Source organism: Cuculus canorus, chromosome 11 (genome assembly GCF_017976375.1).
Source record: "Cuculus canorus isolate bCucCan1 chromosome 11, bCucCan1.pri, whole genome shotgun sequence".
Classification (NCBI taxonomy): domain Eukaryota; kingdom Metazoa; phylum Chordata; class Aves; order Cuculiformes; family Cuculidae; genus Cuculus; species Cuculus canorus.
In genome coordinates, this window is record NC_071411.1 from 1405727 (window position 1) to 1432380 (window position 26654).

At 53.3% G+C, this 26654-nt stretch overlaps 4 protein-coding genes and 1 long non-coding RNA gene across 22 annotated transcripts in view; 2 read left to right on the forward strand and 3 right to left on the reverse strand.

Moving 5' to 3' along the window:
• DCAF1 (DDB1 and CUL4 associated factor 1) overlaps positions 1-4059 on the forward strand; it is a 43138-nt gene extending 39079 nt beyond the window's left edge. Inside the window, exons 24-25 of one of the 2 annotated variants that reach the window (XM_054076456.1) lie at positions 1746-1801; positions 3129-4059. In XM_054076456.1, coding sequence (XP_053932431.1) covers positions 1746-1765 — 20 coding nt within the window. In that variant the 3' untranslated portion in view covers positions 1766-1801; positions 3129-4059. The remainder of the gene's footprint in view (positions 1-1745; positions 1802-3128) is intronic. The other variant, XM_054076455.1, reaches the window with a different exon arrangement.
• A 665-nt stretch (positions 4060-4724) lies between these two features.
• On the reverse strand, positions 4725-11751 carry RBM15B (RNA binding motif protein 15B). The gene has a single exon (XM_009560644.2). It carries the CDS (start codon positions 11749-11751, stop codon positions 9028-9030), a length of 2724 nt encoding a protein of 907 aa, XP_009558939.2. The 3' UTR covers positions 4725-9027.
• A 1224-nt stretch (positions 11752-12975) lies between these two features.
• On the reverse strand, positions 12976-18439 carry MANF (mesencephalic astrocyte derived neurotrophic factor). The gene is made up of 4 exons (XM_054077070.1): positions 18299-18439; positions 15521-15648; positions 14610-14751; positions 12976-13571 (listed from the first exon to the last, which is right to left on the reverse strand). The coding sequence occupies exons 1-4, from the start codon at positions 18384-18386 to the stop codon at positions 13387-13389; spliced, it is 543 nt and encodes a 180-aa protein (XP_053933045.1). The 5' UTR covers positions 18387-18439; the 3' UTR covers positions 12976-13386.
• Positions 18440-18619: 180 nt separating this feature from the next.
• LOC128853255 (uncharacterized) lies at positions 18620-22868 on the forward strand. Of its 3 annotated transcripts, none has more exons than XR_008451659.1 (4): positions 18620-18823; positions 19622-19686; positions 21872-22050; positions 22759-22868. It is a non-coding gene; the product is annotated as an uncharacterized LOC128853255 (long non-coding RNA). The 3 variants fall into 3 exon arrangements; XR_008451660.1 differs by having other exon boundaries at positions 19622-19658; XR_008451658.1 differs by lacking the exon at positions 19622-19686.
• The window catches only part of DOCK3 (dedicator of cytokinesis 3), a 167978-nt gene continuing 163359 nt past the window's right edge, over positions 22036-26654 (reverse strand). For all 15 annotated transcript variants that reach the window (XM_054076517.1, XM_054076509.1, XM_054076516.1 and 12 more), the window contains one exon: positions 22036-26481. In XM_054076517.1, the coding sequence (XP_053932492.1) occupies positions 25975-26481 (507 nt within the window). In that variant the 3' untranslated portion in view covers positions 22036-25974. The remainder of the gene's footprint in view (positions 26482-26654) is intronic.

The window sequence follows — 26654 nt, forward strand, 5'->3', positions numbered from 1 at the left end:
TCTGCCAGTGAGCTAGAAGATGAAGCACTGGTGTGGTTGGTGGACTCTTCATGTCCCTCTCTTCTGATCAAACGTAGCTCAGCCCCTTTTAAGGGTGTGGCCCTGTCAAGTTGCCAGTGGTGTTCTGTGGGGTCAGTCTGCTTGCAGAATCACAATGCTAGGTTAGGAGGGACCTCAGGGATCATCTGGCCCAACTGTTTAGGTAATAATATTATGTAATAATAATATAAACTAATACATAGTTTAAATGAGATGGCTCAGCACCCTGTCAAGCTGAGCCTTAAAAGTGTCCAGTGTAGAGGAATCTACCACTTCCCCGGGGAGGTAATTTCAATGTTGTCTGCTGTTCTCTTGAAGACAGCAGGTGTATGATGTAGGGCCGTGCAGGACATTTATATTGCCCAAATTCATTGATCGCCTATTGCTGCTCGGTGTTTTGGGACTGCAGGTAACTTCTGCCTGACCAGTAGCTGCCAGGACCTTCTTTACACAACCCCACTTCTTCCTCAGGAGGTGCAGGGGCAGGAGCTGTTCAGAGAGCACCCAGAGTGCTGTAACTTGAGTTGTCCAAGGGGCAGAATGGAGGAGGAGTTCAGGCCGTTTCAATAACTAGTCCTGTAGCAAAAGTAAGTGCAACACTTGGTTATTTCAAGTGTGCTCTGCAGAGCACTGTGAATTGTGAAACGGCCACATCTGTGCATGGCTTATGGATAGACCCACTTGATCAGAATTTGATGGGCTGTGGAGCTGCAACCAGCCTATGCTGTGGCCGTTAGGTGCTTGGCAGCATTTTGGGAACTTAGAGCAGGGAGTGCAGCTCTTTCAGGCTGATGCGTGCATGGTCCTTGCACAGAGTTTGAGTGGGGTTCTGTGGCTTCTTCTCTATGACTCCAGCTCCATCTGGCTTGCTTTCGTTTCTCACCCAGCAAGAGCAATTAAAGTTTCCCTCTCCTTTGTATGTCCCCGCCCTGGGGATCTGTCGGTCTCAAGCACTTCATGCGTTGTGCAGGTCTCCTAAGAGCTTGTTCCTGGGCCAGTGAGGTGTCCTTTTTGAAATGCACACGGGGCATAGGCTGGAAGCAATCTATGGAATTCTTACCAGCAGCTTGGCTGACTCTTGTTTTCTCTCTTCTGCAGTAGAAAATGGCAGCTTCCAGGCAGGCCTGTAGAGCTTCTGCCAAGCAGTTAGCTGCACTCAGGTTTACTTACAGAAGTGGGGCTTGAAATTGGAAGGTTGTATGGTAAACTGGAAGATAGTTAGGAGATCCCTTTTCAAAGCTTTCTTCTGGTGTTTTTATTAAAACTGAACGACTTTTTCAGCTTCTCTTCTCCAGAGTTTCTGGATTGTGATTTTACTTGTGCTTCTTTCCCTCTTCTGGCATAAACGTGGCTGCCACAACACTCGCTGCTGTGCAACTCCCTTTACGGGCTGCTGCTGTCCTGGGAGCACTGCTGACCCCTCAGCTTAGGAGCTGTGCGGTGGGTGGTGAGACTGGAGCATCCCTGGCTGCAGCGGGGAGGGGGTGGGGGAAGGGTTTGTGCCCTCTGCTGCTTGCCCGTGATGTTTTTTTTCCCCAAGGAGAGCACCTGAGAAGGGGTGAACCTTACAGAAGGCCTTGCTTGCCTTGAGAAGCATTTTAGAGATCCAGTGTAACTGAGATGGCTGAGAGGAAGCCTTGGTGTCTTTGCTTTTTGTTTTTTGTTTGTTTTTTTTTTTAAAAAAAACCACTATTTTTAACACCTAGTTAACTGCAGCATCCAGTGAATTCACATAAGAAAAAGAGTCAACATCACTTCTAAGGTAAGGCAGGAGACCTTGCTGCCAGAGCTGCTACCACCTCCTTCTTGCACAACTGAAGGAGGAAAGATCTTATCTTTTAAGATAAAAAGCAAGCGCGCGCGCGCGTGTGTGTGTGTGTGTGTGTTTGTGACTGCTTCTGGCAAATCATTTCATGTGTTCATTCTGTACCATAATGAAGAACATCAGGAAAAGCACCATTTTCAGGTCACCTTTAATGAGTACTGTGTAGTTAAATTCATTACAGAAACCTCAGGGTTGCTAGAGGGGGGTTCTTGTTGTGAAGGTATGGATTGCTTTCCCCTCAGTGGGGAGGCTCCTGCTGGGGCCTGACAAGGCCACTGAGAACCTTGTACTGAGGGAGTCTGGGTCCAGCTGACTGTGTAATGAATTAGCCCCGTGCACTTTGAGCAGTGGCTGTATCTCGTCACATCAGGCTGGCGGAGCTGTCAAGCTGGCTTTCCCATAACAGCTGTGAGGAATGACGGCCAGGTCTGGCCATCCCTGGCATGAAGAGCTGTTGCTCTTAGATGTGCACAGTTCAGCTGTGCAGGTAATACTGCTGGTGTCCTTCTCCCCTTCTGGTCGTGGGGAAAATTCGCCAGCTCACAGAAACTGCAGTTGCTGAAGCTGCTCCACTCTTGGCCCTCTCTTCTAACCAGGGAAAGCAAGCCCTGTTGCAGATGTGCCGGCTGCTTTTAGAATCATAGACTCATGCAATGGTTTGGGTCAGAAAAGACCTCAAAGCCCATCCAGTCGCACCCCCTGCTATGGGCAGGGACACCTCCCACTGGATCAGGGGCTCCAAGCCCCATCCAACCTGGCCTGGAACCCCTCCAGGGATGGGGCAGCCCCCACTGCTCTGGGCAACCTGGGCCAGGGCCTCCCCACCCTCAAAGGATAACATTTCTTCCTGAGATCTCATTTCAGTCTCTCCTCTTTCAGCTTAAAACTGTTCCCCTTGTCCTATCCCTGCACTCTCTGACCCAGAGCCCCTCCCCAGCTTTCCTGGAGCTCCTTTCTGTAGTGCTCTAAGGTCTCCCCAGAGCCTTCTCCAGGCTGAACAGCCCCCAGTCTCTCAGCCTATCCTCGTAGTGAGGTGCTCCAGCCCTCGTATCATCTCTGTGGCTTCATCTGGATTTGCTCCAGCAGCTCCATTTCTTTGATTTGCAATGCCCTCGTGGTGCTGGCTGCCCGTCACTGCTGGGGTGCTGGTGGTCTCAGGCAGCGGTGGCCATCTCCTGTGCCTGTGGGCACCGTGCCTCGCTTAGCAGGGCTGCCAGCTGTGTTCTCCCCCAAACCATGCATAACCCACGTGTCTCCTTTTCAGCGGACAGCTCAGATAACTCCGACTTGGAGGACGATATCATCCTGTCTCTGAACGAGTGAGGAGGTGCTACCAGGCGGGGTGTGGGCAGGAGGAGATGCTCCCTTCCCAGCAGAAGACCGGAGACCAAATTGGAAACCGATTCTGAGCACCCCCAACCCTTTTTCTCCTGGGAAACCCTGAGGAACTCCAGCCCATCCGCTGTGTTGGTTTGAGTCGGTCCGAGGCTCCACAATAAAGGGACCTGGGGATAGGCCTCTTTCTCTCTGCCTTTTTTTTGTTATTTTTTATTTCAGGCCAAGATGACTCGCCTCGTCAAGGAAACTTCTGAAGATATTTCACAGTATATTTTCTTTGTATAAAGTTCTTTCCTAAAGAACAGAAATAGTTTTATATAAAACAAAAAAAAACAACAAAAAAAAAAAGGCAAGTGTTCTAGTAAAGACAGGATGAACTTTGTATTCCTGTAGTACCTTGTTCCCGTGGGGTAGGCTCGGGGGAGAAGATGGTTTAAAATGAAAATCAGAGGCATTTTTATGCAACTACCGAGTGAAATAGGATTGTGGTTTCTAATATTGTCAAGGAGTGAGAATATTTTTATTTTAAATATGATTTTATTTTTAAAACAAAGCATCAGGTGTCCTCACCTGCAAGTGCGCCTGCGTGCTCCAGAGGCTCAGTCATGGGGAGAGCCCGGGGTGTTCGGTACCCGAGCGGACAGGCTGGTAGAGTCTCACTGTGCCAGTGGGAGGCTGAGCTCCTGGCCTGGTATTCCTGAGGCCTCGGCGTTCTGGGATTGAAAGTGGGGCCCTTTCTCCCTTCTGCCCTTCGTGGTGCAAGTTTTTTAATCTGGGTTTGGTTTTTTTCCTTCTCTCCCTCTTGCCCTCTGTGTGGAAACTGCAAACCGAAGGCCTTTTTCTTTAATGTAAAGTGTATTTATTAAAAAATGAAATACAAACCCTGTCTTTGTCCATGGCTGTGAGCTGTAGCCACACGTTCCTCTGCCGCCTATGCCAAAGCGGTGCTCCGTGCGCCCGAGGAGCTTGGTGAGAGAGGCCAGCGGCGGCCAGTGCCCAGCCAAGCCAAGAGCGCTGAGGTTCCCCCCAGCAGGGACTCCCCAGGCTGCACCACAGCACCCGGGGGTTCGCTTTGGGCTTGGTTTGCCCAACAGCCCGGCATTCGCTGGGGGGCCGGGGGCGGCCTCGGAGCTGGGGGGCTGTGACTTTGGTTAAAGAGGCGCCAGGACATCCGTGCCGCGGTTCAGCGCAGGGAGCTCTCTCGTCTCCCGGCTGCGGTGTGTCTGGAGGTGGGAGCAGCCCCGGGCCTCTGCGTCTGTCTGGTTGGTGTTAGGTGCCGCGGGGCTGTCCTGGCAGAACATGGGGCGCGCCTGCTTGTGCCTGGCGAGAGGATCTGCACTTGGGGATCAAACCTGCAGCCACGCCTGTGGTTTCAGTGCACAGCTCCGTTCTGAGTCAGAGCTGGAACCTACAGGTGTGCGGGACTTGTTCGAACAAGGCTCCTAACGTGCTGTTTATTCCCAGGTGTTCCGATAACATCCGCTCAACGTTCTACCCTTTCTCTGTTTTGGCCACTTTCAGAATAGGGTTTGAGGCAGAGCAGGGAGCTGGAGGCGCCGCACTCCTTCACACGGCAGTGAGTTTGCTACCAAGAACTGTGCCTGTTTCAACCGAGGCTCCGGGTTTCGTTGCCTGAAGACGAAGGCTTTTCTTTTTAACCAGGAGAAGGGATAGCTTTCCTTCCTTCTGCCATTGCATCTCTTAATGCATTTATGCAGGGCTGCTTGATAATAATTGAAAAATTCTGCTGCAACTTAAAATGGATAATTGTACCCTACAGAGGCGATAAAGATGAATGAGTTGCAATTACAACAGCATTTAAGACCAGAAATCGGAGCAGCATTCTGATAAAAGGAGGGGACTGAAAATTGATGTGCCATCCAAGAGCTGTGGAAGCCAGCCTCAGCCTTACAAAAACTGCCTTTTGTGACTTTGCCTTAGAAAATGTGCTGCTCAGGATGAGAAATAAAATGACACGTGTCCTCAGCTACTACGAGCAGAGGGAGATACCATGCCAGATGTCCGGATCTTGTTCTGGCGTTAGCCCACAGCTGGAATCGGCTGCATCTGCTGCAGTTTTGGGCCTGGCTATTGGAGAACTCACCGACTAGTTATGCGAGGCAGAACCAACGGGTAGAGCGGAGCTCCCAGGCACACATATAACTTGAAGCTGGGTTGCTGTAAGTATCCGTGCTGTCCTGTCTCACTTTCACCGAGTAGCACTAAGGGAGCCGCGCCGGGCATTGCAGCAGGCAGGGCCCCTGCAGCCCTGTCCGTTAAACCCAGCCGTGGGGAACGATGCCTGCGCCCCTGCTGCCGCCTCTGCGAACCGGGCAGCGCTGAGGGGAGCGGGGGACCAGGGTGACTGGAGTGGGTGCAAGTTGGGAACGCTGAAATGAGGACGAGCGTGGCTGGGTTGGTGGTTTGATTTAATTCAGGTTGTAATTCTGCAGCCAGTTGGGATGGGGAATTCATGGTGTTTGGTCAAACCACCTCTTCCCCTGACAGCACAATTTAATGTACTCAAAAGCATAATGTATGGAAAAAGCCCTGTGATCCTTCTGAATACAGAGGGGACGCTACTGATGTGATGCTGTGCAGGATTTCTCCCCTGCAGCCCAACCAGAGCTCGACTGAAGAGTGGAAGGGGCAGCTGAGTGCCTGGCTGGCTAAGACAGGGACCCACCTCTCCCTGCAGCACAGGAGCCTGGGCAGGAGGGATGCTGCGTATCCTCCTGTGATGGGAGCGAAGATGAGCCCAGCCTCTGCCCTTGTATCCGTGTGCTCCCCTCACCGTGACCAGACCCCGAGCGACTGCTTGGCCCATTTGATGTGCTGCAACACGGTTCCAGGCTGTGCAGGCTCGGCAGCCGTTGTGCCAGCTCCCTGGGACGCCACGTGCACATCCCGGCTGCACAGTGCTCCAAAAAAAACCTTGTAGGCCACGGCTTGGAGAATAGGGCAGAAACCTCAGCGCTGGTCAGTGTGCAGTGTGACGAGTGTGTCAGCGCAGGGCAGTGATGCAGCTGTGATCGGCTCACGAGCACTGGTCACGCACAGGGTGGGACCCCTGCCCCTGTCTCTGTTCTGGGTCAAACAGGCAGCAACTGGTGCGGAAAAGGGCTTTGCAAGACACAATATTTACTGAATGGGTGTTTAAAAAAACAAAAGCAGCACCTTGGGCTGAACAGTAGTGCTGTCAGACCACAGCACCCACCGGAGGATCATGAGATGGTTTGGGGCGGAGGGGACCTCAAAGCCCATCCCGTTCCAGCCTCTGCCATGGGCAGGGACACCTCCCACTGGATCAGCACCACCTGTTGCTGCGCTCCCACGTGTTTTTTCCTTAAATCTGATTTCCTATTCACAGCTGTGAATTTGTTTGTAGAGGGAGATGTGCTGGTTCCCCGTTCACGCACACACGCTCACAACCATCAGCCACTTCACTGGGAACCGAAATCCTGCCACTGAAACTCTTACCCAGCCCAAAGCACAGCAATGTTTTTCTTAAAAAAAATCCCTATGTTGTGATTCTCTCCAAAGGAGCCGGGGGATTTCCGGTGGCTCCCTGGCTTTGCTGTCAAACAGCTGCAGCTTTTATCATGTATTGATTTTTTTTCCTTCTGATTCGGGGCGTTCCCACACCGTAACACGCACACAGACACACAGAGGCGAGGCTGCTCGGCAGCAGCACGAGCTGCAGCTCCCTGTCGGCACGAAGCCAGTCAGGTGTTTGCCACCGCAGCCCCACGCGCTCCACCTCAGACTGAGCAGGCGTCTTCAATGTGTGCTCCAACGAATGCTCTGACAAAAGGTTCTGCTCACTCTGACGCTGGCCAGGAGGGGTATTTAATAGCACTTGGCTCCAGATAACATGGAACGGTTACAATGGTTGATGGTTGGCACTGTCTCCGTTACAACAGCATAGGCCCAGGACTCGGTCACAAGGTTGAGTTGGTGTCCCTGTCACTGTGTCAGACCAGGGCGCTCCTACTCCCCGCAGCCATGGATGCAGGGAGGGCACCTCTGGAGCTGCAGCAGGGCTGCTCCTCTGCTCCCACAGCCTGACACGTTTCGCAGGGCCCCGCCGCTCCCAGCAGCTGAGCCGGCGCAGCTCTCACAGACCTCTGCCCGCACCCCATGGGGAAACTCCTCCACAGCCTCGTAGCCGCACTTGGGCCTTATGGAGAGTTATGTTTCCCGGAGTATGGAAGATGCATCATCAAGAGGAAGACTGACCCCCTCGAGCTCACGCCGACTCATTAGATTTCATATAATCACAGTATTAAACGTTAAAAACCCCAACAAACCAACCCATCCTTGTTGATACCAACACATTATTGAATTGAGCGACCGCCCACAGAGCATCAGCTGACGACATCCACATCCTGACACTGCAGAGTTAAACAAGACTACGAGCATCCTCAGACCCAGTCGCGCTCCCTGCAACAGAGGGGTTTGAAACCAATTGGGCCAAGAGCACTGCTTTAAGAGGGCCTTTGGCAGCCGCCAGCGCGTCTGCTCGGGCACGGGGAGCAGGGCAAGGCGGCCTCTGGTTCTCCCAGGACTTTGCTCACTTGCCTAAACCAAACGACCCCCCCACCCCCGCAACTTAACCTTTCCAATGCAGTGGTCGTTATCCCGCACATTTTTCTGTAAACTCCTAAAATCTACAGGCATCATTTCAAAAAATAACAATATCCCCAAACTGTGTGGATTTTAACCCAAGTTGAAGTAGTGACCGCCCGCTGCGGAGCGAGCAGAAGCGCCGGCGGCCCAGCTTCTCTCCTGAACTGCCTGGTACCACAGACAGAAAAGGTGATGGAACCTTCCCAGCTTACATTCCAAATTCCCAGGGTTTCCTGCAGTCGCAGATGGGTTCCTTGCAGTAACGCCACCTTTTCAGCCAGCCGTGTTTGTCTCTTCTTTTTAAGCCTGAAAATAAGTTTCAACTTTAGCAAAAGCAATTTTGCTGTTTGCCTTTCAATAAAGGGTTTGGGATAGCGCAATGCAATGGGCTGCGCCAGCGGGCACCGGCCGCTTGCCAAACCCTTTGTACCTTTGTGTTACCTCACACAGGCCCAGAAGGGTTTCCCTTAAATGATTTTTTTTCCTCCTGCTTTTTTTTTCCCCTTTTATAAAAACTGTGAATGTCAACCTCATTGTTGTCCTTCCCTGGAACTTCTGAGCCGTGTGCTCTCAGACCTCACAGGGCTGAACACGGACCCGACTCCAAGTATTAACTGTACTTTTTTTGCTGTGTATAAAACCCACTTAAATCTTTGATTAGGGTTTTCTTCCTGGGAAGCTTCCATCCTCAAATCAATAAGAATGCATCCGGCCTCAAATTCACAAAATAAAAAGCAAACAGGACAGAAAAAAATAAAGACACAGATCCCCCCCTTCAGTCTCTCGCACAGCACAAAGAACCCCCCGCTTTCCTCTCGCCCTGCAGGACGCAGGGGCAGAGGAGGTGCAGGAGGCCGGGAGGATCACCTCCCAGCTCCTGGCAGCGGGGAACCGGCCCTTCCCGGGCCACAAAAACTAGGATACCGCACAAGTTTAGAAATCCATCAGTGAACAAGGCTTTACTGACAACTTTTCATACAGTTAAAAAATAAAAATACAGAACAACAGCGGACAGTGTCACATATTAAAAACGAATAAAATGGGCTCTATTTAAATGGTATTAAAATTAATTAGGAACTAAAAATCTTACCACTTTGGTCGAGGCATTTTGAGCCTCCACCAAAATGATCGGCCTTAAAAACAACTGGGTTGTGTGACACACAAAGAAAACATGGAAGTGGGAAAGACAGTGTGGGCTAGGCAGTGTCTTTGACTATAACTATCACCATGTGTTCTTCTTCTAACTTCCCCAATGTCCTTAGTGCTGACTGGAGGTACTGCTGCGAGAATTCACACGGAGGGAACGCGTAAAGCATGCCTGTGCTGTCCCTGCCCTTCGCCCCTCCCACGGGCAGGCTGATAACCCCGGCAGCCTGCTTCTGTTTCAAGTAGGAGACCAGATTCCTGAGAAGCCGTCGCTGCAAGCCAGGCTCTACAACAGGGAAGGTCCCCTCGGCCCCTGCTGCGGCCGGGGCGGACTGGGTGGCCAGGAGCACGGCGTAGCCGTTGGGGCTGCCTTGTTTGATACGGCGAGTGACTTCATCCAGCTTGGGCTGGTCGAGCCGGAGTCTCTGAGCGATTTTGAGCTGCGTTAACTTCCCGCCGGATGAATGGTCTTTGAGGAGTCCGTTGATGACCCCGAGGTCTCCCTCCAGGATGTGCATAGAGGTGGGGAAGCAGCTGTTTTTTAGCACAAGAAGCCCGTTCCAAGCAAGCTGCAGCGTCTGAGCGTACTCCGATAAATTCTTTAGCTTTTTGGTCTCAGATTTTGGCTCCTCGTGAGTTTTTGATTCCGATTCACCAGTTCGATGATTGCGTTCGCTGTCCCGTTTTTTGGGCTGGGGAGCATCGGCTGCCTCACGATGGGGTTTCTCCTCAGTCGCGTGACGATTGTTCTGAAGGGAGTTGCTCTGCTCTTTCTCGGCTGCGGATTCTGTAGTGTGGTTCTCCTTGCGAGCCCTGTCCGGGCTGCGGTCTAAAGCTGGCCCACCGGCCTTTGTCCTGCTTCTGTCCTCGTAAGGCGAGTGAGTAGTCCTCCCGCGGTCACTGGAAAGACTCCGGCGTTTCCGCCTCTCTTCCCACGGTTTGGGCACACCACGATCGCCGTCGCCGCCCCAGCGCTCTCCGCTCCGGCTACGCACTGACCGGCTGTAGCTCTCCAAGTTGTTTCTGCGTTCGGCATTTTTGGCAGGGCTGGCCCAGTCTGCCTCTGCAAAGCTCCTGTCTCTGTCCGAGTACAGGAGATGCGGAGGAGTCCTATCCCGCACCCTCAAGTCTTGCTCCAGGCTTCTGTGTCGGCCGTACCCGTCAGCCAGCAGTTCATAGTGCATGGGGAGCGGCGCAGGCGGGTACTGCGGTGGGTATCTTGTCTCTTCGGCTTTGGCAAAATCCACTCGGAGCCTCCTCTCCGGTCCGCCCAAGGGAAAACCCCTCATCTGCGCGCACGCGGCCTGGGCAGCATCCAAGCTTTCATACTGGATGTAAGCGAAGCTGTCTCCCTTCACGTAGTCAATAGTCCTGATGCTGCCGAAGCGGTCGAACTCCCTGGCCAGGGCAGCCAGGGAAGTGCTCGGGCCAAGGCCTCCCACCCACAGCCTGGTGGTCGGGTTGGCTTTCCCGTAGCCAATTTTGATAGGGTTCCTGCCGACCACGCGGCCCGACATGGCCACCTTGGCCCGATGCGCCATGTCCAAGTTTTGGAACTTGAGGAAAGCGTAAGCCCCGCCTTGGCCACGGGCAGGGCGCTTGATAACCACCTCTTCAATGATGCCGTACTTCTCAAAGGCGCGTCTCAGCTCCACCTCTGAGACGTTGTGGTCCAGGTTCCCGATGAAGAGGTTGCGGGTGGCTCTCTGATCGTCCTCTGGCATCAGGTCTTCCTCGGCCACAATAGGGTAACTGTAAGGGCGGCCGCGCTCGTCGTACAGCCCGTAGTAATCCAGGGCCCTCTCCCGCTCCCGGGAGAGCCCGATGGCGGCTGCTTCCAAGGCAAAGGCGGCGGCGGCGGCGTGAGCGTGCCTGGGCCGCGGCTCCCGCAGCAAGGGGCTGGTGACGGGCGAGAGCGATCTCTGCTTGTACTGGTAGGCGCTGTGGATGGGCGGCAGGTAGCCCAGGGGCTCTGGGGAGGGCGCGGGGGGCGGCGTGCGGCTCCTGCGTCCCCCGCGCAGATACACCGGCTCCACTTTGAGCGGCCGATCGTAGAGGAGCAGCTGACGGGCCCGCGCGTGCCGGCGGGCGTCGCGGGCGTCCCCGGGGTGTCGGAAGTTGACGTAGGCGACGCGGCCGAGCTCAGGGGTGTGGGAGAGTTTGACGCTGATGTCGCCGGCTCCCCCGGCCGCGAAGCGCTGGAAGAGGCGGAACAGCCCGTCCTCCAGCAGCTGGTCGGGCAGGGCGGCGCTCAGCCCGCTCACCAGCAGCGTCTTGTACTCGCAGGCGCCCGGCGGCTCCCCGGGCAGCCCGGCCGAGGCGCCCAGCGGCGCCAGCAGCAGCGAGGGCGCGGCGCCCGGCGGCGGCCCGGCCAGCAGCAGCGACGGGGCCACCACGGCTCCCGGCGGCGCCTTGGCCTTGGCCGCGCCGAGCGCCCGCGACGACGACGAGGAGGAGGAGGACGACGAGGAGGCGGAGGGGGCGGCCTGGCCGCGGGCGCCCGAGGCCGAGGAGCCGCCGGCGGGGCGGTGGTTGGAGTCGGCGCCGGCGCGCTCATCGCCGCGGTGCCCGCGGGACCCGGAGCCGCCGGTGCCGGCGCCGCCGGGCGCGGGTTTGTCGCGGCCGCTGCGCGACGCGCCCGAGCTGCGGTGCGGGCCCCGCCGGCCGCCGCCGTCCCGCTCGCGCTCGCGGGGCCGCTTGGCGGCGGCGGCGGCGGCGGCGCGGCCCCCCCCGGCCCCCGGCGGGCTGGAGTCCCGTTCGCCGCCCCGCTTCATGGCGCCGGGCCCCGCCGCTCAGGAGGCGCCTCCGGCGGCCGCCGCCATCTTGGACAAAAGGGAGCGAAGGCGGCTCCGGGCGCCGCGCCGCGCGGGCGCTGCGTCATCGCCGCGCGCCGCGCGTCACCGCCCGCGCGGGGCTGGCGTCATCGCCGCGCGCCTCCCGCCCGCGGGGCACGTGACCGTGAGCGGCCAGTCGGCCCCGGGGGGGCGGGGGTTTGGGGCTGTGTGGTGCGTGGGGCCTGTGGGGCGGAGTTGGGCGTTGGGGAGTGGGGCGGGGGTCGGGGCTTGGGGCTCCTGGTGGTCACGGCCCGGCTCGACCCCGCGCCCCGTTGTTCGTTTATAAACATCCCGTCCCAGCTCCCCGCTCCGCGCCCGGCCCCGCCAGGGAGTCGTGAGGTGAGCGGCTCTGCGGCCCCGCCGCCCGCGGAAACCAATGTGCTTTGATCAGACGTAGAGTCACAGAAGAGTTTGGGTTGGAAAGGACCTCAAAGCCGATCCAGTCCCACCCCCTGCCATGGGCAAGGACACCTTCCACTGGATCAGGGGCTCCAAGCCCCATCCAGCCTGGCCTGGAACCCCTCCAGGGATGGGGCAGCCACCACCGCTCTGGGCAACCTGGGCCAGGGCCTCCCCACCCTCACTGCAAAGAAGTTCCTTATTATGTCCATAGTAAGGATATATCCTTATATAGTAAGGATATATCCTTATTATGATATATCCTATCACTCCAAACCTTTGTAGAAAGTCCCTCCCCAGCTTTCTTGTAGCCCCTTCAGGTACTGGAAAGTTACTGTAAGGTCTCCCTTCTCCAGGCTGAACAACTCCAACTCTCAGTCGGTATGGGAAGTGCTGCAGCCCTCAAATCATCTTTGTGGCCTCCTCTGGACTCGCAGAATCCCCTCCTCACCTGCCAGCCACACTGCTTTGGATGCAGCCCAGGACACGGTTGGTTTCATTGCCAGCTCATATCAACCTTCTCATGAACCAGCACCCCAAGTATTTCTCTGCAGGGCTGCTCTCCATCACATCATCCCCCCTCCTGCATTGAAACCACTGTACAATAACAAATGTCCCATTACAGCATGCACCCCATCAGTTCTGCCACAGTTCCCACCAGAGGTGTGAGGTGAGGGTGAGGGGAGGCTGCGATGCAATGTGTGTGCGAGCTGTGTCTGGTAATCACATCACACAGCACGGCTGCAGCCATTAGAAAGTGTTGTACTTTAATAATCAACCCGTTACAGCGCTTGCTTCAGTGCCTGCTCCATCCCATTCGCGGCCAGCGGGGCGTGAGGGGACAGCGAGGGGAGGCTGTGATGCAATGTGTGAGAGCTGTGCCCGGTAATCCCATCACACGGCACCTCTGCGCCCAGTAAAAACCACTGCACTTCAATAAACGTCCCATTCTAGCGACCCCTCAGCACCCTTTCTGTCTTGTCCCCTGCTGCTCCCGCCAGGGAGGCGCGAGGGGGGGCCATGATGCGCTTGTGTGTGATGTGTGCCTGGTAATTATGTCACGTGGCACCTCAGTACCCGGTAGAAACTGTTGTACTTTAATAAACATCTTGTTACAGTGCGTGCCCACCTCAGCTCACCCCAGCACCCGCTCCACCCTGTCCCGTTCCCCACCCCTCAGAGGTCAGAACGGGCCCCGGCAGCTCTAGGCGCATACTTGGGCATCAGTTCGTGGATCCTACGGATGAAGTCGGATTTCTCGGCACATCCCTTGCACACCTCGCCCCAGTCATCCAGGATGCGCCGCAGCTCCTTGACGCGCAGCTTGCGCAGGTCGGCAGTGCTCAGGTCGATCTGTTTGTCTGCAGGGAGAGCAGAGCTGGGCTCAGCCCGGGAGGCCCCCCGCTGCGCTCGGAGAGGGGTCCGACGCTGCTGGGAGCGGTACCGGAGGCACAGAAGCCAAAGCGCAAGAGGGAGACAGGTGCTGGGCTCCCAGGGATGGAAGGAACGTCCAGGCTAGGGTTTTGACAGCAGATTGGTTTTTTAACACCAAAAGTTGTTATTGGAAGCCAGAACGTTTGGTTGCAGCTTAGGAGTTTGACAATATCCCTGAAACCCCCTTTATTGTATGAGCAGCAATAGTTTAATTCTCTCTCCCACTGGATAAAGAAAAGGTGGCAGAGTGATTTCAGAGGAAAGGTAAGTGACAACCACAAAACCTGATTAGGAAGCAAGAGGACATGAGTACAAGAAAGGAGAAGTGTAAAGCCCCACAATCCAAAGGGTGTCTCCAGAGAACGTAAGGGCAGAGGTGCAGGAAAGCAGCCAGAAGGGAGTATTTCCAAAACCGTTCTTCAGATTAATCTTTTCAGGAAGAGCACGTCATCTAGGAACGCAACAGTTCAAAGAAGGTGGCACAAGTGTGGAATGCTCGGAGCAGACACCAGAGGAGGTGAGAGAGAAGTGTTTGTCAGCCTGCTACTGGCAGAGGCGAGCAGCTGGGACTGCAGAGCTTCGCTAGGGGCTCAAATGCTGCCTATGAGAGCCACCCTCCCCGGCCTCAGGACCCCCCTGGCTGCTCCCCAGGACAAGCTTTCCTGCGTTTACCTAAATGCGGTATTCCCAATAGTGATTTGAGCGCACCAGTGCTCATATGCCTGGGAGGGACTTCTTCCAAGGCAGATCAGTGGCTCGGCAGAAGCTAATGGGGGTTAGTGGCCAACAATCCAACCTGAGCACCTCCAGAAACCTCTCTAGGATGTTCATGGAGAGCAGCCCAGATTGGCACCCTGATTAGGCTAGTGACCTCGCTACAGAAGTTAGGACTGAGCACGCTGTTCTACCCCAAATGATCGTACCCCAGGAAAGCATGGGCATTTCCCCTTTTGCTGGCAACTCACCGTATTTCAGTTCACAGATCTGACTGTCTTTCTTCTTTAGTTTCTCACAGATCTTTTCCACAGGGATGTGATGACTCATAGGCTTTGATACCTCATTAATGATTTTGGTGGCGGCATCACTGGTGGCCCCAATGTAATAGCACTAGAGGGAAGATAAGAATGAGGTGGGGACGCATGGAAAAACACTTCCAAAAGGAGAGTTTTCTATCCATCTTCTCTCCTGGCTCGGTTCTGCAGAGAGATGTTTACTGTTACACCACCTGTAACAGTAAATGGCTGCTATGGGCAGGCCAAGGAAGCCCAGGGCACCGAGCAGACGATTCCCACCACCTGTCTTTTAAAGCTGCTGAGGCTGGTTGTCTTGTTTCTCAACCTTTTTTAAAAAATTAATTGGATTAAGAACAAAGTCTTCCTCATTCAAGGAGAAAGACTTTCTGAAGCGTTTCTGCTCTGCACTTCTGTGCAGTTCTCTTCTTAGGAGGGTTCAGGGCCTTTTCCTCAGGACTCTTCCCCTGGGGACTGCCTTCTTCTTTTAGTTAGGACAATCTGGTTCTCCTTTATTCAGTTTTCAGCTAAACAGCTGAAGCGTATAAATATTTTGACAGCTTACATAGCACCCAAGTACAGTTTAAAGGACAAGGAAGTCCAACAGCAAATAAAAGCTTTGTAATCCTCAGTGCTTCAGTAACAGGGAGAAACAAGGTCAGCCAGCCTCTGTGGGTTTTTAAGGGTCATACTCCTCAAGTTTTCTCTCATAAAAACACAGGACCAACACTGGCCACAGAGGCAGGAGGAACAGTCCTGGGAAGCTCTACCATACAAGCTCAGAAGCACTAATTTCCCCTCACTTCCGAAGTATTCCACGACTTTATTCTCTCAGGAGGGAACTGTCATTGACCACTGCTACTTACCAGGCGGTTCTCTTTGCCTTTTGCTTCTTTGCAGGATTTCAAGAGCTCCTTTTCAATACTGGCGGGTGTGAACTCAGCATTGCTGTCCTTTAGACTCTGGTAGAACCTTCCCAGGAAGGTAACGCACACTGGAAAGGAAAATGGATGGAGTTACATGCAGCTGCAAGGATCTGGTGGCAGCTCAGAGGGCACGGTAAGGGCTTGGAGAACAGAACTGAGAGGAGCTGCATTAGCAGGCAGCAACTTCACATGTATTTCAGTAAGGCTTTCAGAGCACACACGAATTAACAATACGCCCTGGTGTTTGGTGGGTTTTAGACAAGCTGAGAAATCAGATCCATTGAAGTGTCCAGTGGCTTCTGTACACTGTCCTGAGCGAGCAGCAGGGTTCAGCTGAGGGATATAGCACAATACAGTACCCGTGCAAAACCACAAACTTGATTTTCTGTCTAATTCTTGCTGCTTTGAGAAGCCACTTCCCTGACCATGGGCTTCAAAAAGAGTTTTGATTGAAAACCCAACTCTCTACACGATCCCGTTAGACTCCCTGTGTGATGGCTTTAGGAATACAGTATCGCTGATTACCCAGTTGGCTCAGTTCATAGCTAAATTATTTCCAAGAGAAAAAAATTATGTGATCACAGGTGTTTCTCCTCCCTGCAAGGGTCTGAATCAGTTTCAGACTGAAAGAGAGAAGAGTCTTAGTGAAACTCCCACCAGTGCACCCGCAGCTCAGGGGAGAGGTCGGAGGCCCTGCCTGTGGGGACGGCAGGCACACCTTAGTCCGCAGCCGCTTCTGATGGAGCCCGACACACCAGCGCGGCGCTGGGAAGGCAGACAGGGAGCTGCGGTCCCACGGGGTATGTGCTGCAGGGCGAACTCGCCGAGTGTCAGACTGCGCTCCTGCTGCTCATGCAACTCAGCTGTGAACGTCAGTGCTGCCCGGACCCAGAGCTCTGCGGCACGACCTGTGGATGCTCTGCCTGCGAGACGAGCCAGGCACTGCCCTGCCTGGAGAGGACACGCACAAGCTCTCTTTCATGTGATTTGTTTACCTCATCAGGAAGGGATCGGCAAATGTTGCCATTAGCAACTGGTACCTGACTCCTAACAGAAGCCATGGCACAGGAAACGGGCACACGCTGGAGACCGAGTACGGCCACCACAAAGCCATGTAGAAACTTACTCTCATGATAGTAAAGCTAGAAGTAATTATAAGCTGAGCCAATTAGGACCATCATTCACCTCATGTCAGTTTGTCTCCCATCACTGACACACACTGATGTTCACTGTTTGGAAGTGAAAACCTTTGGAAAGAATAGCGCAGGCACGGTACCGATGGCTACCGCAGGGCAGAGGCAGGATTCCCACCGAGTGCTGGGACAGCAGCCAGAGTTTTGAGTTACCATGTGCCCTGCCCTCCTGTCTTACTGTCTCTCTCCCTGCCACAGCTCCCAGCTGGTCACAGCAGCCCCACCTCCAGTTTTCACTGTTCCCCCTGGGAATTGCTTCTGCTCTGCTATGGAAAAGCAGTTTTATTTGCTGCACAGCACAGCTGCCAGAGAGTGTTTTGTACTCGGGTGGGATTTACACCCGCTGACTCTGTTCAGGCTTTACGCCTTAGAGACACCCAGTGCTCTGGCAGAGAAAATAGAGGTGAATGTGAGGAGTGGACACCTAACGCTCCAGCAGAGAAAGAAGAGCGAAACGTGATCCTGTGCGGAGTGGAAAACCAGTGCTCTGGCAGAGAAAGCCGAGGGGAACACGATCCTGTGCAGAGTGGATACCCAATCCTTCAGCGGAGAAAGCAGAGGTGAACACAATCCTGTGTGGAACAGACACCCAGTGCTCCGGTGGAGAAAGTGGAGGCGGATGTGATCCTGTGTGGATCTCCAGTGGAGAAAGGGGGGTGAGCGCGATCCTGTGGTAAGTGTACACCCAGTGCTCCAGCAGAGAGCGCAGACGGGATGCGATCCCATGCAGATCTAAATGCGATCCTGTGCGGAGCGGATGCCCAGTGCTCCAGCAGAGAAAGCAGAGGTGAATAGGATTCTTTGTGGATCCAAACACGGTCCTGTGCGGAGCAGACACCCAGTGCTCCAGCAGAGAGAGAGAAGGGGATGCAATCCTGTGCAGAGTGGACACGCAGTGCTCCAGCGGGGAGAGAGGAGAGGATGCGATCCTATGTGGACCCAAACACGGTCCTGTGCAGAGCAGACGCGCAGTGCTCCAGCGCAGACACCAGAGGGGATCCTGTGCGGAGCAGACAGCCTGTTCTCCAGCGGAGAGAGCAGCAGGGATGGGATCCCGTGTGGATCCAAAGGGGATCCTGTGCGGAGCAGACAGCCTGTTCTCCAGCGGAGAGAGCAGCAGGGATGGGATCCCGTGTGGATCCAAAGGGGATCCTATGCGGAGCATACACACACTTCTCCAGCGGAGAAACCAGACGGGGATGCCATCCTGTGTGGAGCACCCAGCGCTCCAGGGGGGAGCGGAGGCGGATATGATCCTGTGTGGAGCCAAACAGGATCCTGTGCGGAGCGGACCCCCAGTGCTCCAGCGGAGGGGATGCGATCCTGTGCGGTTCCCCCGGGCCCCCGCGCGGAGCGGACCCTCCGCTCCCCACCCCATCACCGGACGGCCCCGCACTGCCCGGGGCGGGGGGCAGCTCCCCCGCAGGCTCCGCGCCCCGTCCCGCCGCCGGTCCCCGCTCGCAGCCCCGTTCCCCCCCGCCGGTCCCCGCTCGCAGCCCCGTTCCCCCCGCCGGTCGCCGCTCACCCTCGCAGTCCCCTTCGCGCAGGCCGCGGCCGCCGCCCGGCAGCACCAGCAGGGCCAGCGCCGCCCAGAGCCCGCGTGCCGCCCGCATCGCGCCCCGCTCCGCACCGGCCTCGCGCGCGCCCGCCCCGCCCCCGCCGCCCATTGGCACGCGCCGCGCCCCGCGGCCACGACGCCCCCTCCCATTGGCCGCCCGGCGGCCTCCGCGGCACAGCTGGCGGACGGCGATTGGCCGGAGGAGGCGGCGAGCAGGCGCGCTGGGCGCTTCCCACTCCTCCCTGCCGCCATTTTTGTTAAGGGCGAAGCGCTCCGCTGCGCGGTCTTGCCGGCGCCATCTTGGTGAAGGGCAGATTCTCACACCTGCTGCCGGGCCGCGTTGCCCCGAGTCCTCCGACCGCCATTTTTCTTAAGGGTCCTCGTGCGCGGCTGTGTGGGCGCCATGTTGGAGAGGGGCAGATTCTCACACCTGCGGGCGGAGCGGGGACTGCGGAGCCGCCGTTTGGTGTCTGGCGGCCGCTGAGGCGAGAGGTGAGCGGGAGGGGGCTCGAGGCCCGCCGGGGCCGGGGTCTGGAGGGGCCCGGAGACCCTCAGCCCGTGAGGGGCAGGGCGGGCGCTGCCGAGTCCTGGGCTGCTTGCGGGGAGGCAGCTCGGCAGCGAGTTTGAGCCCTGGATTTGAGGTGGGGCAGCTCAAAAGTGAGGTTATTCCTGTACAGCCTGTGCGTGATGAGCCCTGGATTTGAGGTGGGGCAGCTTAAAAGTGCGGTTGTGCCTGTTACAGCCTGCAAGTTGTGAGCTCTGAACGCGTTGAGTTGGAGCTGCTCAAAGCTGTGGTTGTGCCTGTACAGTCTGCCAGTTTGAGCGTTGGATTTGAGGTAGGACAGCTCAAAAGTGAGGTTGTGCCTCCACAGCTTGCTGGTTAATCTCTCTGAACTCTTTGAGGTGGGGGAGCTGAGAGCTGAGGTTGTGCCTGTGCAGCTGCGAGTTGAGCCCTGAGATTTTTGGGTGGAGCAGCTCAAAACTGAGGTTATTCATGTACAGCCTGTGGGTGCGAGCCTTGAATTTGAGGTAGGACAACTCAAAAGTGAGGTTATGCTTTTACAGCCTGCAAGTTTGAGCTCTGGATTTGAGGTGGGGCAGCTCAAAAGTGGGTTTGTGCCTGTTACAGCCTGCAAGTTGTGAGCTCTGAACTTGTTGAGTTGGAGCTGCTCAAAGCTGTGGTTGTGCCTGTACAGTCTGCCAGTTTGAGCGTTGAATTTGAGGTAGGACGGCTCAAAAGTGAGATTGTGCCTGTGCAGTCTGTGACTTAAAAGCTCTGAATTCTTGCAGGTGGGCATCTCCGAGCTGAAGTTGTCCTGTACAGCCTGTGAGTGATGAGCCCTGAACTCATTGGGGTGAGACAGCTTAAAACTGAGTTTTACCTGTACAGTTTGCGAGTTTGAGCCCGAGATTTGAGATGGATCAGCTCAAACTTGCGGTTGTGCCTGTGCCGTCTGTGAGTTGGAAGCTCTGAACTCTTTGAAATGTGGCAGCTCAGAGCTGAGGTTGTACCTGTACAGCCTGCGAGCAATGAGCCCTGAGTTTTTTCGGTGGGGCAGCTGAAAGCTGGAGGTTATTCCTGTACAGCCTGTGAGTCGTGAGCCCTGGATTCTTTGGGGCGGCACAGCTGAAAGCTGAGTAGGGGGTGGCACAGCTGAAAGCTGAGTAGCTAAAATAACCGGTGTGCTGCTTGTTTCTGGCTTCTTGAAACACCTGCTGCCGTGGCCACTTAACCATCTCCCTGGGCAAGTGTAGACCAGCTGGGGAAGGAGCACGCACCTGCGGATAGTTTCTTGTCTCGGGGGCTGTTGGTTTAACCGTAGCTGTTCTGTGATGCCATTCTACTAAAAGAAGGTAGGGACAAGGTCACGTAACTGTGATGCAGTGGGGGGAGCGCACGTCTCAGCGTGGTGGGCTGTCTTGGCACAGGAAAACTAAGGAGGCAGTGGAGTGCCTGCCTTGAGCAAAGACACCGTAGAAGCTGTGAGGAGTTTTAGAATCATGGAATTCCCCCCCCCCTTTTTTTTTTTTTTAATTTTTGCTTCTTTGGAATTTTTTTTTCCAATTTCTTTTAACTTTTTTTCGTTTGTCTTTTTTCACCTTCTTTTTTTTGTCTTTTTGTTCACGTATTTCACATTTTCTGACTTCTGTTTTTTCAATGTTTCAATCTTTTTTTTTTCATATTTTCAGTTTTCAATTTATTAATTTTTTGATCTTCATTTTTTTAACTTTTTTAAAATTTTTATTCACTTTGGAGTTTTTCAAACTTTTGATTTTCACTTTTTTTACTTTTTCTGCTTTTTGCTTTTTTCCTGCGTTTTTTCTCTTTATTTCACTTTTTTTTAGATTTTTCTTCTTTTCCGCCCTTTTTCTTTTTTTTGAGCCTTTAGATTTTTAAAATTTTTTGTTGTTTCAATTTTTCAATCTTTTTCATTCTTTTGATTTTTTCTTTTCTGATTTTTTTATGCTTTCCTTTTTTTCTCAATTTTTCAATTTTTTCCTTTTTCTTTTTTTTACTCTTTTCAATCCCTCTTCCCCCTTTTTTGCTTTTGTGTCTTTTAGGCTTTTTTTTTTTTTTTCCTCCTTTTTGCTTTTTTTCCACTTTTTGCTTTCCCCTTCTCTGTGCTTGTTCCCCGCTGCCTCAACTCCCCTGCCCCTCTCGCTCCCTCTGCGCTGGCCCCGTGGCTCCGGCTCTGCCCCTCGGGCTCCGGGGCTGCCGCCAGGGTTTCTGACCAGGGAAGGAGCTGGCAGTGCTGGGATTGGGAAAGGGACAGAAGAAAAGGCTTGAGCAGGGCGGGGCCGGTCCGGGAGCTGGACTCCGGGCAGCTGAGGTCACAGAATCATGCAGTGGTTTGGGTTGGAAGGGACCTCAAAGCCCATCCAGTCCCACCCCTGCCATGGGCAGGGACACCTCCCACTGGATCAGGGGCTCCGAGCCCCATCCAACCTGGCCTGGAACCCCTCCAGGGATGGGGCAGCCACCACTGCTCTGGGCAACCTGGGCCAGGGCCTCCCCACCCTCAGCAAAACATTTCTTCTTAAGATCTCATCTCCATCTCCCCTCTTTCAGCTGAAACCCCTTCCCCTGGTCCTATCCCTGCACTCCCTGACCCAGAGCCCCTCCCCAGCTCTCCTGGAGCCCCTTTCTGTCCTGGAAGCTGCTTTGAGGTCTCCCCAAAGCCTTCTCTCCTCCAGGCTGAACACCTGGTCACTACAGGCTGACAGGGCAGGGCAGCTGGGTAAGAGTGACCAGGAGTGTTTGTTAATTGGGATTGGGATCCTTGGTGGAAGTGGTGACGCACAGGGAGCATGTTTGATTTTTCTAGATGCTCTTTGCAGCCCCTTGCTCCAGTTCCTCTCCTCAGCATTTGTAGGTGGCACGTACTCGCTGGAAAGGGGGGCCGGGCAGCCTGCACACCCACCAGGGCTGGCTGCTTGTTGTATTTTACTGCTAAATGCCTTTCGGGACCAGCTTCACACTGTTTATTGTTGGATCAGTGTGCTTTATATTATACTAACATGCTTCCTCTTCAATAACAGGGTGTAGCTCAGTCGAGGGAACAGTGTGGAGGCCATACCCTTACCCCGTGAGAGCCACAGGGGCCATCTGGTTGCCACCCCTTTTCCTCACTCCCAAGACGTGGAAGCACCGGCCATTCCCATGTCCCTGACGGAGCAGCTGAGGCAATGAACATACAGCTGTACTGTTTTAATATCGGGTATTAATCTTTAATTCCACATCACAGCAGTCGGGTGAATGGGCACGGGAAGGAAACCCCAAACGAACGGCAGATATTTACATCTAAAATTCACACCACTTATTTGTCGGTTCTGGAAACATGCTATCACAATATATACAATGAAGTACCTTTAGGACACTTGTACAAATTATTTTTTTCCTTTTAAATTTGATTTCCATTATAGATAAGATAGCTGTTTTCATTGTATTTTAAACATGAATACACAAAAGAGAAGTGGTTAGAGGTTTTTGCCTTTTTTTCATTTTTTAAATAAGCATGGAATGCCAGAGGTTAAAAACACATTTACAGGGCAGAATACCAGTCAGACGGCACAATCTATACATTTTTTGCTCAATTTCCTGTACAAATACACAGCATTCAAATGGGGGTATTTACAAAGAAGCGTGATCAGAGGAAACTTTAACTATTCCATAATTTGTTTCCCAAAGGCTCTTGCTCTCTCCAGCCTCCCCAGGTTTGGCCGATTCCCCCACAGACGGGATAACGCAATATCCCTCACCTAGAGAAGGGTAATAAGCTAAAAAGCAAACAGAGGAAAAGACAGAACAGCATCTTCCATCGCGCACAGGAATAAAACCAACCAATGGAAAAAAATTGTAGTATTTGGAGAAATTGTTTGAATAGTTTTTGTTCTGCTCCTGTAGTTCCTTCTCAATTTTGTTTCAGATGGGGCCAGCATGCGCACCGCCCAGGGAGGGATTGGCAGCAGAATTCCACCCCTTTTCTCAGGAACACATGTGCCGTTTTGTTACGCAAAGGAAACCCAGTGAAGGCAAGTACGTATTGGGTTGGAATTGAAGTTAATAGAATGATAAGGTCCTGTTCAAAACATCCGGTTGTTGTGGTTTATACAAGGCATCTTCAAATCCTGCTGGGCCAGCGCAACAGCGGCTGTTGCTTCCACCTGCTCCAGGACAGAGTTTGATTTTGGAGTTGCACTGTGCTCTGAGACACCCACCCTACAAAAAGTGTTAGTTATAATGGTTGCGAAATCATGATGCTAGTCTGTGTGTCATCTGCCTCCTCTAAGGCAAGCACAGAAAAGGGAGACAGAACACACGGTACATATTGGAATAGGAACAGAAATTCAGCTCCAGAGAGGCTTAAATTTGGTAAATTCAGTGATTTGTTTAGTCCTTCCCTGTGTGGCCCTGCCATAAACTTGGTGTATATTATATCCATCGTGCGACTGATCTTCCAACTTCTATGAACAGATAGTGGTGCTGGGCTCCCCAAGTGGACTTGCCGCTCTTGTACCAGAGCAGGAGAACTAGAGCTCCGGTGGGCAGCTTTTCCAGCTGACTGGGACTTGGACCCATGTTAGTCGCATTCTTTCTTTTCCAAAGCTTTATTTGCAAGACCTGCTGTTCTTTTGCGATGAGGATGCTTGGTAAAGTCACTGCATTTACCAGTTTTAATCTTCCCACCAAAAAAATGCCAAGGGGCAGGGGAGATGGATTCGTATACTTCATTCTCTTAAAACCTTCAACTGAGGAATCTCAAGTCAGATTGGAGAATAGCAGATGTGAAAATATTTCTCTTGTTTGTAACCTGGACTTACCTTTACCAAAAATGTAACTTTGAGTTGAGCTTTCATACTTGTGTTCTTTACCAGAGAGCCATCGGTTCAGGAACATTAGGACTGTCCTGGTAGCGGAAAACTCTCTTTCCTGCTAGAGGCGAAATGTCTACTATAGGCCAGGTCTTATTACCATTGTCTTAATTGTGAAGGATATAATGATTATAAGCAGCCTGTGTTAATAGCAAAATAGAGGAAGCAAGAGAGACTTTTGTTCCAGCCAAACAGGCCATTTAAGAAACAAATCTATAATGTAGTGGTTTTGCATGGGCTAGAGCTTGAGAAAGAAAGAAAATAAACAATCCTCTTAATCCCCTTCACACAAGGGCCGAGTCCAGGCTCTGCACAGACACCATCGTCAGGAACTTCAGCAGCGACGGACTCTGCCCAGTTGCTATTTCAGAGGTAGCGCTAAAGGGGACCTGTAAAAGAATGACAGTATCCTTTTTTGCTTCTTTATGCTGTTTGTACCACGAGAAACTGAGTGGTTTGGGTGAGATTTGGATATGAAAATTGAGTGCTGTTCCTGTTTCTGACACTTAATTGATAAGGAGGAGGTAAGTCTCTCAGGTGAATGTGCTTCAGGTTCTCTAGCGGTGAGAGCAAGGGGGCTCCGTTGCCTCCCCTCACGTGTGCTTTGCCATCTGCAGGGGAAGGGGCTGGGAGGAAGGCCAGGGCGTGTGCGTTGTGGCGGGGGGAGGAACACTGCCTGGTCAGCTAAAAACAAGGAGTATTTGGTACTCTCAAGTTTCTTAAAATATACTGAAAATAGGAATGTAAGATTTCTTACTGTTCTGTTTCATGACCGGATCGTGGCTCTGTTACCCACAGAATTTTTTCCTGGTTTGTTATGTACTGAACTAAGCGAATTGTGATTAAAAGGCTTGCTTTGTGTCAAGAGACTTGTACTGTCTTGACAGCTGCATAGTGCTGTTTCTGGGGTTTGGGGTTTTTTCCTTTAAAAGGTTCTTCAGCCCTTTCTGGAGCAGGTCAATAACAAAAAGCGGGGGGTGGGGAGGTTGGTTGTATTGCTGCCTGAGGAGAAAAGAAAGAAATCAACCTTCCAGAAGAGAGAGGAAGCAGCTCCTAAAGCTTCGTTCTACTTTATAAAGAAGCAAAAGAGGAAACAAACATTTCTTCCTTACAGGTTGCCTTTAAGATCCCTGGCTCTAGGGCGCACGCTATACGCTGGGCATTTCTTGACGTTTGGTGCGTTCCGTCTCCTCAGAGGGATGGAGATGCTTTCTGCTCACCAGCCGCAGCGAGGTTTGAGGAGGGGCAGAGGACATTGTGTTAACAGGGAATGAATCTCAGCTCCTGGGTGATGGACGTTGGTGAGAATTGTGATGTTTAGCCCTGAGGCAAAGATTGTTGGATATGATGCATTTAAGCCACCTTTTCTGGGTCCTCAACCACCTGTGGCATGAGAAGCTCAATTTGGGTGTGGTGGTTATGTTTTCTTTTTTAAACTGGAATAGAAATGCTGGTGTCAACAGCCTGCCCAAAGCTGGGCACGGGAAAGGCCTACAAGTAGATCGCAGCTCCAGTGGCTACTAACCCCCTCTCATCCCACAGCAGAGATGAACAGCGTATGATTCCAATGAGAAAGCAGGTTGGTTTCGCCAGTGAAAGCAAAATCTAAGAAATCAAACAGTACATAAAAAACAAAGGAGGCAGAGTTTGTTGGGAATGATATCTTGGGAATCAGTGCATTAGCACTGGTTAGATTGCCTCAGCACCTATGAACCAATGCAGGGAGATCACTGCACAGATATGTACAAACTCGCTCTCAAAAGAGCCAATTTCTTCTTAAATTGCCATCTTTCCACTGCCTGCAGCTCATGCACCTTCCAGCCTGACAGTTCATAGAATCCCTGATTTCAGCAATGAGCTTTCGCTTCTGTACAGCAAAGAAGTAAATCCCTAGTGCAACTGCTTCTACTCGTGTGCGTCTTGGAAGTGGGAGGAAAGCGGTTCCAAAATCAGCTTGCCACGTTCCGCCCCCCCTTTCCCTCCGCTTAAAACTGTTATGTTTCAGCTTCTGCAAGTCCCAGATAATGCGGGTAGGAAACTGCAGAAGGAATAAACTGTCCACTGCACAGAAAGTTAAAAAACATAACGGAAAGGTGTAAAAAGAAATTAAAAAGGAAAGCAGCAACCTCTCATGCTGGCCCAATTGCTGTTGTGGGCTCCAGACACAAACTTGCGGCAGTAGAAAATCGGTTTGCTGTTCTCCGAGTCCATGCCTCTCCTTCACAGTCGGACCTGGACCGACGATGCAAGCTGCTTGCCAGGAGTTGCCCCTACTGCTCGCCGATGCCGTGCTCCCACGCTACCCTGGCCTGCTCCTCCTTTCCACCGCTCACGGGTTGGGACACTTTCCGATGCAAGGGGCGGTGCTTGTCGTCATCTTCAATGATCATCCCCTCCTCGTTCTCTATGTTGGGAAGCCGGGAGTGGTAAGGTTTGGGAGGAAGAGCGGGAGGGTCCATGGTGTCCTGAGGAATGACTCCAGATGGAGCAGAGTGGCTTCGGCATGGCTGGGATTTGAGTGACTCTAGGACATCAGGCTCAGAGAGGCTGTACCTGACAGGGAGGTAGGGTGTCTCTAGGTCTTCATCAGTGTTCCAGGCTTGGCTGGGGACAGAATCCATGGTGTCTGTGCGAGGAGGTGGTTCGGATGAATGTCCAAAATTACTCTCGCTCAAGGAAGAGACGCCACTGCTGGCACTGCCGGATAAAGTGGAGTTACTTCCATCGAGACCGGACTGCGGGCTGGTGGGTGATGCAGGGATAGGATGAAGAGGGGACTGTTCAGAGAAAAACAAAACCAGGTTAGAATTGACAAAGGAGGCAACACTGCACCTTGTGTGATGTTCCCCATTATAGCTTTGGGCAGTGATGTTAACAATGGGGCACATCCATGTGTGCTCAAAACGCCAGTGATGATTGTTTTATACATGCACTCCCCTGGCTGGTGTGG

Excerpts from the sequence above, each read along its gene's own strand:
- RBM15B (XM_009560644.2), bottom strand. The coding sequence starts at position 11,751 with ATGAAGCGGGGCGGCGAACGGGACTCCAGCCCGCCGGGGGCCGGGGGG.
- MANF (XM_054077070.1), bottom strand. The coding sequence starts at position 18,386 with ATGCGGGCGGCACGCGGGCTCTGGGCGGCGCTGGCCCTGCTGGTGCTG. Across the intron at positions 15,649-18,298 it reads GCGCGAAGGGGACTGCGAGG|TGTGCGTTACCTTCCTGGGA; the intron begins GTGAGCGGCGAC and ends TTTCCTTTCCAG. Across the intron at positions 13,572-14,609 it reads GATCTGTGAACTGAAATACG|ACAAACAGATCGACCTGAGC; the intron begins GTGAGTTGCCAG and ends CTCTCCCTGCAG.